General features: G+C 34.9%; 1 protein-coding gene across 1 annotated transcript in view; it reads right to left on the bottom strand.

Annotated features, from left to right (window-relative positions):
• LOC110021642 overlaps window positions 1-10557 on the bottom strand; it is a 41431-nt gene extending 30874 nt beyond the window's left edge. The window contains 3 exon segments of the mRNA XM_020720211.1: window positions 7097-7324; window positions 9914-10054; window positions 10130-10557. Coding sequence (XP_020575870.1) covers window positions 7097-7324; window positions 9914-10054; window positions 10130-10455 — 695 coding nt within the window. The 5' untranslated portion in view covers window positions 10456-10557.
• Between the last annotated feature and the right edge of the window lie 5101 nt (window positions 10558-15658).

The following is a 15658-nucleotide window of genomic DNA, read 5'->3' as shown; positions in this document are numbered from 1 at the left end:
GAGGCAAAAGTGTAATTTCAGGAATTTGGCCTTAATTAACATTTAGACTTAATTCAAAGGGGGAAATGGGCAACCTCTGATCTTAATTAACTTGTTTCGATGACTGAAATTAAAAAGGAGATTAATTGGTAGAAACCAACCTCACTATTCTAATTAAAATGATAAATTAATAAATTTCTAAATTATTAAAATTTGGAAGTTTATTAAAATTAAATGAACCTAGGACTTAGGGGTGTGACTTTTGAAGTCAATAATTAATCAATTTAATACCCCTATTTGATTTTCAAATGAAATTCAAATAATGAATCATGATCACCTAAAACTTAACTTTTTCAAAATCAATTAAGACACTCACCTAGGTCTTAAGGGCTTAATAGTGATCTAAGTTAAATTAAGACTGATTAAATGAGGATTAGAAAAACAAACATAACTAAAATTTAAAACCTTTAAAACACTACAAGCCCAATTAGGACCAAAATTTGGCTAAGTGTTCCAACAACACTAGTTTGCCCCTTTTAAGGGTCTTCATTTACATAATCTCCAAAATTAAATTACAAATGATAATTACCCTACTATTAGGGATAATTAGGACATCAATGTTCATTGAGCATTAGGGTGTTCATAGGGTAAATTATTAAGCAACACAATAAGTTTAAATGAGCTCGAGGCCTTTCACCAGGTAATAATAGGGAAGCATGAGTCTGCTTCTTTCTCCTAACTTGTTGGATACCTCAGAGGTCTACTAAACTTAATGTGATTTGCTTAACAAAATCATCATTAATCAAACTCCTAATGACCCACCAAGATATGACATAGGGTTAGGTAGATCGCTAAAACTTTACTTTCTTGTTTCATATAAAATGCCCTGACATGCATTTTGAGTTTCAGGTGGTGGAACGAGAAGACTCGTCAGGTACGCTTTTTATAATTTACAATGTTGTCTTTTTTGTACTATTTATACTTACAAAACTTGCATGCTAAACAACGATGCTACCCTGCATGAAAACTAAAATTATCAGGATAGTCACAAAACCAAAACCAAAACTAAAATCAATCAAGATAAAATTCATCCTCACAATATTCAAAATATAAAATAACTCAAAATTTAATCACAAACGTCACACAAAACAATAACTACAACTAAATTAAGACATCTCTATCGGATGATCGGGAACCCCTCGGAGGAGGTAACCTACGGTTGCTAACGATGTTTCCCACGGTCTAAATGAAATTATGAAACTCATTAAGTTGAGTTTAGTAAATTCATTTGGACTGAGTGAATCCAATAGAAAATAGTGGTGCCGGAACGAAGAAACCGTAGGATCCTAACCGGTGTCGTTTTAATTAACTTTAACATGCCCCATAAAATTTAAAGGACTTCAACCATAAGGCCACCTGATTTGACATCATAACTTAACATCCTAGAAAACTTAAACTCGTCACGGTAAGGAACTTGGAGCTAGCATTGTTGGCAGTGCGGTCATCTTCAACAGCAAAACATATCTTCCTCAGCTAAGCCAACTTCTTTTCTTATAATTAAATAATAAAGTCATAGGACTTCGAGGTTGTTTGTCTAGTGCAACATAAATCCTCAACTTATCTTTAGGCCTTTGTACAGCTCTGCTGTACAATATAAGCTCTAACTCGTCTTAGGATTCCGAGATTGTCGTTCGTCACGCCTAAATGCTTACATCTTTCAGGTTATTTGTGTGATCGTTCCACATAAATGTAAGCCCTAAATTAATAAAATTGGCAGGATGAAACACTTAAATTTTTTTCCTCAAAATTGAAGCCAAACAATAGAATAGACCGGGAAGGCACTGAGGTTCTCCTCCGGATCTATGTCATCCCTTCGTTATTCCTCCTTTGAATTCTACAATAAAAATGTTTCAAATTTGAAATACTCCCCTTTCACACCTCCTTGTCCGATTTCATTGAAAAGTCCTTTCCTTTAAATTCTTTGAAGATAATATTTCTTGATGAAGATAATATTTTTCTTTGAAGATAATATTTCTTGATTTTTATCGAGAGTTTTCTTAGACGACTTCGATCATTTAAGATGTAATTAATTATAAGGGTTTGCCCTTATAGGAAGCTTTTCTCGAACTCAGCTTAATATAAACCCAATTTAATTCTTCATATTAAATAAGAGAAATTGTCGGCAAATAAAATAATTAGACCAAACGGATGTCATATATTTCTCAGTTTATTTGATCGAGTATCATCCTCAAGTCATGTGTTTATTCTTCGGGATAGATACAAGATTTGAGGTATATCGCTCTTTCATTTAAACTATGAAAAATATGGGATCAATTTGACTTTATATTTTTCTAAACATTAAAATCTCATTTCGAAGCGGACGACGGGATTTCGATTCCAGTGACCGACAGCTTCTTACGGGCAACTCCTCCAAACCAAAATAGTGTCGACAGTGACACACGTGTTTAGGATTATATTGGTTAAAGACAACCAATAATCATTTTTTTTACAAGATATGTTGTCTTCTTGAAGTGACAAATTCATTGGTTGGTATACTGAGTTCTCTAAGACCTCACGCCCGCACAAAATTATAATTAATTACTTCTTTTATCAATTCCAACTTGTGTTATGACTAATGGGTTGTTTTTTAAAACATTCAAGAAAGATGAACTTTAGAATTTTTGGGACCTCCTGAGAATTGATGTGTCATTGTGGACTTCAGACTTCCCTGTTAATGTCAGTCACATAGCTACGAGAGACAGTTCTAAAGGTGTCCACAGAAAATCACGGAGAAGTGTAACTTCTTCTAATGGGCAGACAATCTGGCATATTCCACTGCCAAGAGTGATCGAGAATGGATAATAACCATAGAGGACGGCGTAGCCCGTGACATACGCCGGCTTCATTTTAAAAATAATATTATCATATTATTAAATATTATTTTAATAGTTTTTTTTTTATTTAAGTAATCATAATATTCATTGTTAAGTGAAATGTATATTTTATTTTTATATTGTTCTGAAGTGAATTTTTATTTCTCAAGTGTCAAATAAATTGATATGACAATTCTGTTACAAACAGTATTACTATACAGGGGCAGAATGATCATTTGTCCAAAAACAAATGTCGCATAGCTGCTTTCAAACTGGCAAAAACAAACAACAGTCAGTTTATCCACAACAGCTTTTGTGCATCAGATTCCTTTGGCAGCTGCCTCAAATAGACCCTAAGTCTTCGAAGTCATATTATTAAATGTTATTTTAATAATTTTTTTCTTTATTTTAGTAATCATGATGTTTACTGTTAAGTGAGATATATATCTTATTTTTTGTATTATTCTAAAATAGATTTTTGCTTCTCAAATATCAAATATATTACTATGACAGTTATGTTAGAAACAACATTGCACAGAGGCATAATGGTCATTTTTTCAAAAATAACTGTCGCACAGCTATTTTCAAACTGCAGAAAATAAATAGTCAGTCAGCTTATCCGTAGTAACTTCTACGCAGCAACTTCTTGTGGTAGTTGTTGCGCAGTAGTTGTTGCGCAACAGCTTATTGATAAGTTGTAGTTGCCCCAAACAGACCCTAAGTCTTCTAGGTCATTCCAGAATATATCTTTAGAACCTATATCTGAGCCTACTTGAGAAGCATAAGTACTTATAATGTTAAAAATCTTATTATCAACAATAATCTTCAGGGCTATAATTTTATCTTCAATTCTATTTTTTACAACATTATCTTTCAAACTCTTATCTACAATTACACCTACACCATTTTTAGTGCGACTCTTACCTAAATGTCGAAGTTTAAAACATAAGTTTTCGATCTTCTTAGCCTTTTCTCCAACCCATTTAGTTTTTTTAATACAGAAAATATTTATTTTTCTAAGTATCATAATATCAACTAATTCATTAATTTACCAGTGATGGTACATATATTCTAAGATCTTATCCTAAGATTAATTTTATGGGCTAACTTTTTTTATTCGTATCCATCCATAATATGAGAATTCTTGCTTATTTGACATTACGCATGACGCCTTGTAGCAGCACTCACACAGTTTTCACTGTAATTAAGTCATACAGTGCGTCACTCCAGAGGACACCCTAGCATTTACACAATTATAAAAAAGATTTTTATCATGATGTTTCGACAAATTTTACACTGATTGTCGACTACTAAACGTAACCCTCCATTTTTCATATCTGGGGCTTAAGATCCAATAATGGTAGTACTGTTGAATAATAATGTACAAGAAAAGATAAAATATAAGAAATTTTGTTATAAAAATTCGTTTAAAAGTAAAAAACTTAGAGAATTGGAAAAAATGTAAGGTGACCCATAGGAAGTCTAGAGAACAATTTGTGACACTAAGAATTATGTTTTTGGTGATCTTTATAATCGATTATATACTCAAGAGGGTGATAAAAAATATGTATAAACCAGTCATGCAAAGAGAAAAGAAAAGTAAAAAATTTAATTCAACTAAAATATAAGATGAAAATTAAAAAATATTTTTCTTAAAAGAAGATACTCAACATAAGTGGGTGAGATATTTTCATAAACTTTTCAATGTAGTTTTTGAAAATACAATCCACCTTTGTGATCCTAATATCGTTAATAATAACAAAATGTTTCATTTATACCATCGCATTAGTAAAAAAAATTGAGGCGGCTTTAAGAAAATCAAGGGTGGAAAATCAGTAGAACTTGATAATATCCTAATTGAAGTGTGGAAATATTTAGGAGATTTGGGAGCTTGTTGCCTTACTAAACTCTTTAATATTATTTCAAAAACTAAAAAGATGCCTAAGAAGTGGAGGAAGATTATTTCAGTCCTCATTTTTAAGAATAAAGGGAATGCACAATAGTGTACAAATTATAGAGGAATTATGTGTCATGTATTAAAATTATGGAAGAGTATAATTGAATATAAATTAAGAGGCGATACAAAAATTTCTCATAATCAGTTTGAATTTATGTTGGACAAATATACAATAGAAGTTATACATTTATTGAGAGGTTTCATGGAAAAGTACGGAGAGAGTAAGGAGGATCTATAAAAGATATAGATTGATATAGAAAAAACTTACGATAAGGTTCCAAGAGAAGTTCTTTCGAGAGTTCTAAAAAAGAAATGTGCTAATATGAATTACATTCAAGTCATTAAACATATGTATACTAGAGTTGTTACTAGAGTTTGCACTAAAAAAAGATTGACCAAGTATTTTCCTATTTCAATTGGATTACATCAGAGGTCAGCATTAAGCCCATATCTTTTTGCTTTTGTTATGGATGCTCTTATTGGACATTTATAGGAGGATGTACCTTGGAGTATGCTTTTCGCTGATGATATTCTTCTCGTGGATAAGACTACAGAAAGGATTAGAGAAATAGTTCAGGAAAAGCTTGAATTAGAAAGGTTTACATTAGAATCTAAAGGCCTTCGTTTGAGTAGATCTAAAATTGAATACATAGAATGTAATTTTAGTATTAGTAGATCTAGCGGCAGAGTTGTAACTATGGGCGATCAAATTATTAAAAGGTATAATCATTTTAGATACCGCGGATCTATTGTTCAAAGTGACGGTGATATATATGAGGATGTTATTAGAAGAATTCAAGTTGGCTAGTTGAAGTGAAGGAATGCATTGGGCCTATTTTGTGATACAAAAGTACCACTAAGACTTAAAAGAAAAAATTTGTAAGATGGTGGTGAAACTTGCAATGCTTTTTGGCACAACAATGTTGGCCTTTAAAAGAGAAGCATAAAATTAAGTTAAGTCTTGCGGAGATGAGAATGCTTAGGAAAATGAGTGGATTGACACTTAAGAGACAAAAGGCAAAATGAATGGATAAGTGAAAGGGTTGGTTTCACTCCAGTGCCAGACAAGATTAGAAGGTTGTCTTAGATGGTTTGATCACATTAACGTCGACCATCTTATAATCCGATTATAAGAGTACATGTATTAGATTCGACTTAACTTAAGAAAGTTAGAGGTAGACCTAAAAAGACTTGTCCATATTGCATAAAAAATGATCTTAATTTATTAGAATTAAATGACATTATGACACTTAATAGGATACAATGGATAAAAAGGATTCATGCAGCCCACCTCACTTAGTGGGATAAAGGCTTGTTGTTGTTGTTGTTGTCGTTGTAGAGAAGAAAAAGAAAACGAAGACCGAAGAAGGGTGATGAATGGGAAAACTTGAAGTAAACTAAAGATGAAAACAATTCCGGTGAAGGCCTTTGAGTAATGAGAGTGCTAAAGTCTTTTGCGTACTTTGTTATATTTTATTTGGATCTATTGATGTTCCTTATTGGGCAATAGGAGTGATGGAGACAAATTTATTATGATAAACTTATTTCATGTCTCACTTTGATATATTATGTTGTTTTCGTTTGATGTCTTATAATACTTTGATTAATTTGATGTTTACACTACACTTCTACTTAACCGGTAAAAGCCCTCCAAAAATCATTTCTTTGCTCATTCAACATTTCAACTTTCTTTGTGGCCTCAGCCAAAAGAAAACTAAAGAAGTGCATGGATCTTACAAAACATTCATCCAACTCCCACTCCTAGATTTCATCCAAACGGAATCCATTTGGATTCATTCAACTGAGTTTAGTGTTAGAGGTTTCTTCCAAAAGGAAAGCCAGGCTAAAGTTGCATACTTAGCTGATTGTGTACGAGTTAGTGAAATTCTTGAGCAACAAGATATTCAACTTGCTCTTTCAACATAAAGCATACCCAGCACGCGTGTCATTTTGATGATAGTTTCAAATATTCATCATCACATGAAGGAATCTACAAACCGAATAAATGATCAAAATATAATTTGATTTGTGGTTACTAAGTTCATTATAAAATGAAGACTAGATTGCAAATGTTAAATAGACTATGAGTTAAGTTCAACTCAGCACAAGCAATGATCATGACACCGAATTAATCTAAAATTGAACCAAGGATCAGCAATGTGGAGTTTTGCTATACTAAAAATTGTAAAGAAGCATTTTAGAAGAAAATACATGTACAGATTAATAAAAAAAAATGTTATGATATCCAATTTTGAGTTGAGGTGATATGGGCAGAATAAAAACTTACAAGATTTGTGATGAGGAGAGACACATTAGAAATATATCACCATGTGACCATGTCAAAGGCTTGCAAAAATTTCCAAACCGTTTGCTCTTTATTCCACAACGAGATACCAAGACAGCAGCACGCATAAGAATATAGAGAGCCAAGCTGGTATGTTGTGTTTCTAGTCCTGTTAGAAGCATTGAAGGGCCAGCAACAGCTCCTGCAAGCAATGCCCTCCATCCTGCAGTCCTGAAGCAAAATGAAACGTAATTTTTCTACAATTGTAACAACCATGAAAATATTTTTGGTTTCTATAAAATAAAAAAAAATAAAAAAAAGAAAAAAAAAGGCAACATAGGAAAAAAAATGGATTGTGACAAAAATTGAAAGAGAAGTAAATGTGTTTCACTCCAGCATTTGCTGATAATTACACAATCTTAGATGAGCATCTACTAGGAAATGTAGAAAATGGAGGACTAAAATTAAGCTATATTGAAATTTATCATAAGCAGATCACACATATTAGTGAGGTGGCATTCATGAGCACACAGAAAAAGGAGGTTGTAGTGGACTAAAGAACAGGAAGAGATAGTGGGTTGACTGGGTGGCTAGTGGAAATGGCAGTTGGTGTGATGTTAGGCAGATTGAGACAGAGCGAATAGCCAATGGAGTGTTAGTTGGCATTGGACTGTGAGCTGGGTTTGTGCAAGAATTGATTTGACAAATTGACATTTCCTTACTGTCACTCAAACAAATGAGCAGATGTTACCTATTCCAAACTTCTACAAAAAATTTTGATAAATTGTTAATGATAATCCTTAGTGAGAATTCAGTAAGAAGCCCATTGTAGCAAAGAATAGAGTATAAATTAGATCGCTATTTAACTTATTCTTTATGAAATGCTTATCTATTTTAATATATTTATAGTTTTGGGAGACAAGGTAGCAAATACTACTTAATCATAACAAAGTATTGGATTACAATTTCGATCTTTATTCATAGAGATTAAGGAAACATCTAAAAAACTATTCGAATTTAAAAGAAAATAAAGATAGAAAATGCCTTTTAAAAATAACTAACACCAAGATTTCCACCTTAAAAATGATCAGCTTTCTACAATTAGGAGAATTTGGTGGACTAAATAGGTTGATTACTTTTACTCTTTCCAACTATATTTTTTTCTTCTCTCTCCATGTCTCTAGTAAGGAGAGAGATTCATCCCCAATTATGTAACCAATTTACTTGCTTGAATGGGCAAAAAAATGATGTGAATGTGATAATTTACGTATAGGAGATTTCGCAGTAGGGTATAAAAGAGAAAGACCTGTAAGATAGGAACAACAAAGCTCACACAAACATGTGCAAATTACTAACAAAAAAGCACATCATCATAGTCAAATTAAATCAAATCTAGTAGATAATTTGTATAGATTAGTCTTCTAAAGGGACTAAGATTCCCAAAGTTAATTGTAATCAAGGAAACCTAGAAGAGAGACTCTTGATTACTAATGATATACTTGTATCTTAGTTTGCTTAGGTTAACATCAAAGATGTTTATTATTATAAATTTCAACTTTTGCAATTAATAAGACACTTAATTGCAAATTTCAAATTGCAATTTTTCACTTAAGAAGCCACTTAATTCATAACTACAGATTAATACTTCTAAGATGAATTTTGCAACTATTCTTGAGAACCTCTTGAAGCGTCCATCCAATGATATCTAACATGGTTTATTGGGGTTTACTACCAAACCATAAAATCTTAACTTTTGTTTTTTTTTTTTTACTTTTTCGAGACAAATTCTTAACTTTTTCTTGAAACATCAATGCATGTTATGTAAATCTTTCCTCAAACAAAAATCTGTGTATGTTGTCACATGAATTAAAAATCACAAGAAAAAATAGCAATAGAAATAAAACAAAATATATCATGACATAAGAATTTTTAAGAATTTCCTTAACTGCTTTGAGAATTTAGGAAACTGTAAATTCTGTTCAAGTGTGCAACAAAAATTCTCAGCAAGAAAAGAAAAGAGAAGCAAGAGAAACAAAGAAGAGTAAAATGAGAAAGCATCCGAAAAAAATAATAATAATAATAATAAGCATGCTAATTGTGAATTTAATGAGAAAAAACTGAAAAGAGGGGAAACGATGAAAAAGTCCAGTAACAAAGTCAAGAAGTTATAAAAGGAAGAGATTTGACCGGGAGCAGAAATTGGAATCACACTTCAAAATGATCTGCACAGATGCACAGATTGATACAAGGAGCTAGATTCAATTTTTTTTAGTTTTTTTGGTTAAATTAAGAAATACACACTTTTAATTGGAATAGTTTACTGCTATAAAAATAATTGAAGTAGTTCGTTGAAATGAACACAATGAATTAATCTGATGTCATTATCAGCCTAACATCACATTCATTTGTTCTTTAAACATATCACCAATCTCAACATTTTATTATTACTATTATCACCGAAGCAAAAATACAGTCAAAATATCCATGAGTGAGTTGACCTAATACCGGCGCAAGTTTGAAATAAACTCAGATTGCACTTCCCAAAATAACCGATGCAATGATCAAGAATAGTGCAAATGATTAAATTTATACGAAAACAAAACACAATCTTCCCAATTACAGTGAGTTTTCTTACACACACATTGCATCCATTCAGAAGTTTAAATGTTAAACAACTATTGTGAGAATCACGTGCTCTATTAGATCGAAGTAGTCAACAAAGTGGAATTAAGTCCCGCTAATATTCGCATAGACTCAATTTTAATAACAACAAGGAAGGAGAAGAAGCCAAACAAAGCGCTAAAAGTATCAGCCAATCACCTTTTGTGACCCCATATGGCAGAAATCAGCTCATCCACAGCAACAAAAGTTCCAGCATACGCTGCTAAAAAAATACCATATCTCAATGTCTCCTGTGCGGCACTGACCACGACTTCTCCACTTGTGCTAGCCGTCGCCTTTCTAAAAGTTGCAGAGTTTACCAAATGCTAACAGCATATTCCCCGGCGAAATCGAGAAAAAAATAGAATCCCGCACCTCAACGAAGCGCCCTTCGATCTGCGGCTACTTAGCCGAGCAAGGATGGAGAAGAGAGCGACGCCACCTTTGAGGCCGGCACCAATGGAGAAACCCTTGATGGAGGCCTCCATGCACCGACGAAGCCACCTCCAGTCCTCCTCCGGCTTCAGTCCAAATCCTTCGAGCAGAGAGGAGAAGAGCTGTGGGCGCACTGATGGGTCATCCATTGGTTCTCTGCAACGCCTGCACTCGGCTTCGCCGGTTTCCGACCAGGCATCCCCGCCGTCTACCCCATTTTCCGGCAAGTCGCCGGAATGAGAACCGACGGCGGATAATCGAGCCATCTGGAGGTACCCGGAGAGGGAGGTCGCACAATGGCGTCGACGACTACAGGGTCATCCTAATGGGAGTTTTAAACGAGGTGGCAGGGAAGGAAAGAACGGACGCCACGCAGTAAGACTACTGGAAAAATTACAATATAATAGTAAATGCTTAATATTAATGTTTAAAGTAAAAACGTTGACTTGTTTGTGCATTTTTATCTTTAATTTCTTATAAATAACTCTAGTTTAAGAATTACTTAATGTTGTTTTTTAACAAGAAATTAAGTTAAATTAAGCCAAATGATTTTGTTTAAGTGCTTAAATTCAAAGATAATTATAATATGATTTTAACTAAATAAATTCTGTATAGGGCTGAGTTTAGCTCTTATTTTATGTTTAATTTGATGTTGTCAATGTAATCTCAATAAAGATGTATTTTTGTAATAGTTTAAATTTGGCTTTTTTTTTCACACAAAAGAGACCAGACGAACCCTTTCTCTATAGTCATTGTCTTTCACCTAGGGGTGAAAATGAGCCAAACTGACCCAGCTCGGCTCATTAACGGGCTCATGAGTTGAATTTATCGAGCCACAAGCTGGAGTTTGAGCTCAAACTGAAGCTCATTTCTTAAACAAGCTCAAGCTCATCCTAGCTTGACTTGTTGGCTCGCGAGCCAGCCCAATTAACATACCATAGTCATTTCGATGCATTTTTCGGTAGTGTCTCCTCCTCCGACCACCAATACATTCTCTTATGAACTTTCTTGAAAATTGAGTTTTCAATTTGAGCTCGAGAGTTGGCTTGCGAGCGAAGTGCTACCAATACGAGCGGAGCTCGAGCTCACAATTCGAGCTAACAGTTTGTCAAATGAATCGGGCTCGAGCTTGCCATGGCTCGAGCTCTAGTCAACTAGTTTGCACCCCTACCATGATCTCTCCTAAATTGCACAAAAAAAAAAAAAAAACCATATTTCATCATTCATGTTGATTGCCTGAACCTTCACTCGCTCCTCAATGCCTCTATCCAAGGTATAAGATCGGCATAAAGGTAAAGCGTCATTGCAATCTCCCCCCAAGTGCAATTGCTAATCCTTATAGCCTTTCCCCCCTCCTTCGTCTGACAGCCTTCGAACATGCATCTTGTCCTCACCCTCAATTAAGAGTAGGGTTGTGATATTAACTCGAAGATCGTTAATCGCTCGAAAATTGATTTGAATTTTGGCTAAGATCGAGATCAGATCAAAATAAATGAGCCAAGCTACTAGCCAATTTTTTTATCAAATTTCTTTCGAGCCGATTTGATCCGAGCCCAAATTGCCTGAAAATTGAATTATTAATAGCCCTAATTTGGAGCAGCCAACTTTAGTAAACTCTTACCCTCCTCTCTCTTATTTAAATTTTTCTCTCTTCTGATTCACCAAATTAATTCTTTTTATTTGAAATTTTGATTTATCATGTTTATATCTTCATGTTAGATAGACTAATTTAAATGTTGGTGTGCATCAGGAATATGCCTACACGAATCTTGAGAAGATATGTTGAACCAAACGAAGTGAATTGATGTATGAACATTTGTCATTATACCAGTCGGCTTTTGAAGCCGATCGAATGAAAAACTGCCCGACTCAATGAACACCGTGTGACTGTATTGACACCTACCCAGCCAACATCTACTTTTACAAAGATAAACAGTCGCTCGGAAGGAATTTCTTCAATATCGACACATTAATTATATGTGTGTTTTTGTCAGATTACAGTGATACACTCTCTGTCTGATGAAAAAATCCTACCCAAATGCAATGTGCCTTAGCAATTGCATCGACACCTACCCGCTAACATCTACTTTTACAAAGATCAACAGTTGCTCGGAAGGAATTTCTTCAATATCGACACATCAACTATATGTGTGTTTTTGTCAGATTACAGTGATACACTCTCTGTCTGATGAAAAAATCCTACCCAAATGCAATGTGCCTTAGCAATTGATCTCCTCAAAAATTGTGGTCGAAGAACATGTTGGTAGCCACAAATCATTCAGTCAATCGAATGACTCTGGGCTGAACGAATGAATACCAAGTGACCATGTCATTCAATTACGAATACAAAGCGGTGCCAAGGTTATTTACATGTATGGAACGACGCCAATAGCGGTTATAAGTTGAGAACATTTATGATTTAGTTACAAGTATATAAAGATGTAATAGCTCATAATTAATGATAACGTTCTCGTTAAATGAGGGACGATCATGTAATTTGATATATCCTACATGTGATTTATATATAGGAGGAATGTTTTCACTGAAAGGGGGGTTATTTGATAATTTCTTAAGAAACTAGGTGATATTTGTGTCTTATTTCTCTTTCCTTTCATTCGAGCGTGATCCACAGAGCAATGTAGGATCCAACATTTTAAAAAGAATGGTAAGTGTGAACTTATGCCTTTAAAAAGATGAGGAGCACTTCAAGGTGAAGGAACACATCAAGGAGAGTCCCCCAATGTGGAGTCCATTCGGGAATTCATGCAACAATGAATCTAAGAACTCCATCATGGTAAGTGTGAACTTATGCCTTTAAAAAGATGAGAAGCACTTCAAGGTGAAGGAACAGATCAAGGAGAGTCCCCCAATGTGGAGTCCATTCAGGAATTCATGCAACAATGAATCTAAGAACTCCATCATTGGATGGTAGGTCAAATTGCATAATTGAGTTTAGTGGTGCTTGAAGGAAGAACACAACCTCTTTCATAACCCGATCCATTAGCACCCGAGCCCCAAGATTAACAGGTGTCCCAAGCCGCCAAGCGGTGGAAGAGTCCCAATACCAAGAAAGTGGCAGGTATGTGTCAAAGGGAGGACCACAACCCAGAGAGATAGAAGTATACCATCGGATGAAGAATGCATTCGCTCGGTATATTATGGAAGTTGAGCCACTAGAGAAGTTTAAGATCCTCTCTTTGGAACTGTACAAGGGTTGAAGTGACCCTAGTGACCATATTGCAACCTTTGGGTCGGTAATGTGGCTTCTCATGAACAATGATGCATTAAAGTGTCATCTCTCATGTAGTTCATAGCACTTTGAAAGATTCCACTCTCATGTAGTTCAACGGACTCGTTAGAGGAATTATTAATTCTTTCAGAGCTTCAAGAAGTTCTTTTGGCAAGTTCGCTAGCCCCCAAATTTCATGAAAGGACTCAAATTCTTGGTGGTATGTGAACCTGGGACCAAACGAGAGCCTTCAGACATATGTTACAAGGTTTCGGAAGAAGATGATCGAGGTATGGAACCTATAGTAAGTAGTTGCTAAAGCAGCTCTGGCACAAGGACTGAAGAGTCCACCGTTAAGATATTTTTTGGGTTTACGGGAACCCAAGACGTTGACTGAACTCATGGAGTTAGCAAACAATCACATTGTAGCTGAAGAGTATATGAACCAGCCAATTTTAAAATGTGAGAAATTGGATAGATAGTTAGGCAAGAGCAGCTTGAAAGTTGATGGATGGAGGGATAAGGATAATCCTCGTCCGAAGTGCCAAAGTGGTCGCTTGTTCTGAAGGGACAAAGAAGACAAATGTAATGGATGCAAACACAACTGATCGAATGACCGGTCTACAGAAAACTGAAGGATGTACAGACCTACACCGCTGAGAATTTTGACGGTATAATGATGTGTCAAATGCAAAGTAAGTTGCTCGCACAAAACAAGTATACATGTCAAATGCGATAAGAGAGTACCGCATATCGATCCCATAGAGAAAGTGTAATAATTTTTTCAATAGAAATTTTTTTAGTTTACTAATTTGGTGAACCTAGCAAGATAGTTTCATGAAGAGGGTTAAATTTCTAATCCTAATTAAAACTGAAAGCTATCATAGACAGAAGAAGCAGAATCAGTGGGTAAATTTTCAGAAGTGCTTTCAAGGTTGATGAGGCTCGTGCATCTTTGATTTGGGGAACATGGTGATCGTGATCTTACTTAAAATTTTCCTATATGATAGTTGTCAATCGGGTTTATAATACTTCTTAGGCCCATGTCTAGGTCAAAATAAGCATAGAATAATGAAGTTGAGGCATCCTCAATCCCCATGTCATTCCACATAACAGTTCTGACCCCTGCAAAATATTTCTATCCTCTTTAAATGTTTTGGTCAACCCTTTGATCCACTACGTAATGATTAGGAGTCATAGCTTCACAAAATATTTTAATATCCTAGTTGGTCAGACTAGGAGTAAATTAAGTTAATCGGTTAACCAACAACATAGGCCTTAGCACACAAGAAAATGTTACGGGAAAAACGTCATGAAAATTCACGAAAGAAAACACTACTCTTACATCATAGACTCATGAAGAAAAGTTTTGTTTATGCATTCTTGAGAAAACTAAGACAGAAATTGGGCCTTTGATTTTGTAAAGAAAAAAAAAATCACGAAAGAAAACACTACACTTACATCATAGAGTCATGAAGAAAAGTTTTGTTCATGCATCCTTGAGAAAACCAAGACAGAAATTGGGCCTTTGATTTTGTAAAGAAAACACTACCCATCAATTGAATCACTAATTCAACTAAATTATAGGCTTTGTAGCTAGCCCATTCTACAAGATCATAGAGATATTGTAGGCTTGCCCAGGCTGGGTCCAACATAGTCTCACCTCTGACGTAGGTAGAGACATGTTCGGTGGCACACATTGTGCCACTTGAACCTGTGAGGCGTGTACATGCCACTTCCTCTAATGCTGCCCACAATGAGCAGGCACCTTCTGACTCACACTTGCAGTCCTTAGTAGATGCAAAAGTCAAAACTATCTTAACTGCTCAACAAGATGAGTTTGTAGTCTACAGAGGTAAACCTTAACCCTATGTATCCTCTGGGGGTTTTCCCTCCACGTTTCGAGCAGTTTGATGGGGTTTGAAATCTCTGTTGTTGGTCGTTGAATTCTCTCTTGAAAATGTTGCTTTGAATTTAATATATATACCTACCAAAATTAAGTCAAGTTTCAAATACCTTAATATGTGGTCTTCTCTTACTGGTTTCCTTAATCAAGTGACTCGGGCTTGTAAGGATTGCCCTTATCACAATCCTTAGATCAAACTTTGGATGCTTTAAAAGAAGCTTGGTAAGCACATCTCTCATTGGAATTGGTCTATGGTTGGTGACATTAATGTGAAGGTTGAAGAGGCTGAAAGATCTGTGGCTCAGTTGGAGGCCCAATTGAAAACTAATCCTGA

This window comes from Phalaenopsis equestris, unplaced genomic scaffold, assembly GCF_001263595.1.
Source record: "Phalaenopsis equestris unplaced genomic scaffold, ASM126359v1 Scaffold000136, whole genome shotgun sequence".
In the NCBI taxonomy this organism is placed as follows: domain Eukaryota; kingdom Viridiplantae; phylum Streptophyta; class Magnoliopsida; order Asparagales; family Orchidaceae; genus Phalaenopsis; species Phalaenopsis equestris.
The sequence above is the reverse complement of the archived record's forward strand: the minus strand, read 5'-3'. Positions and strand labels throughout refer to the sequence as shown.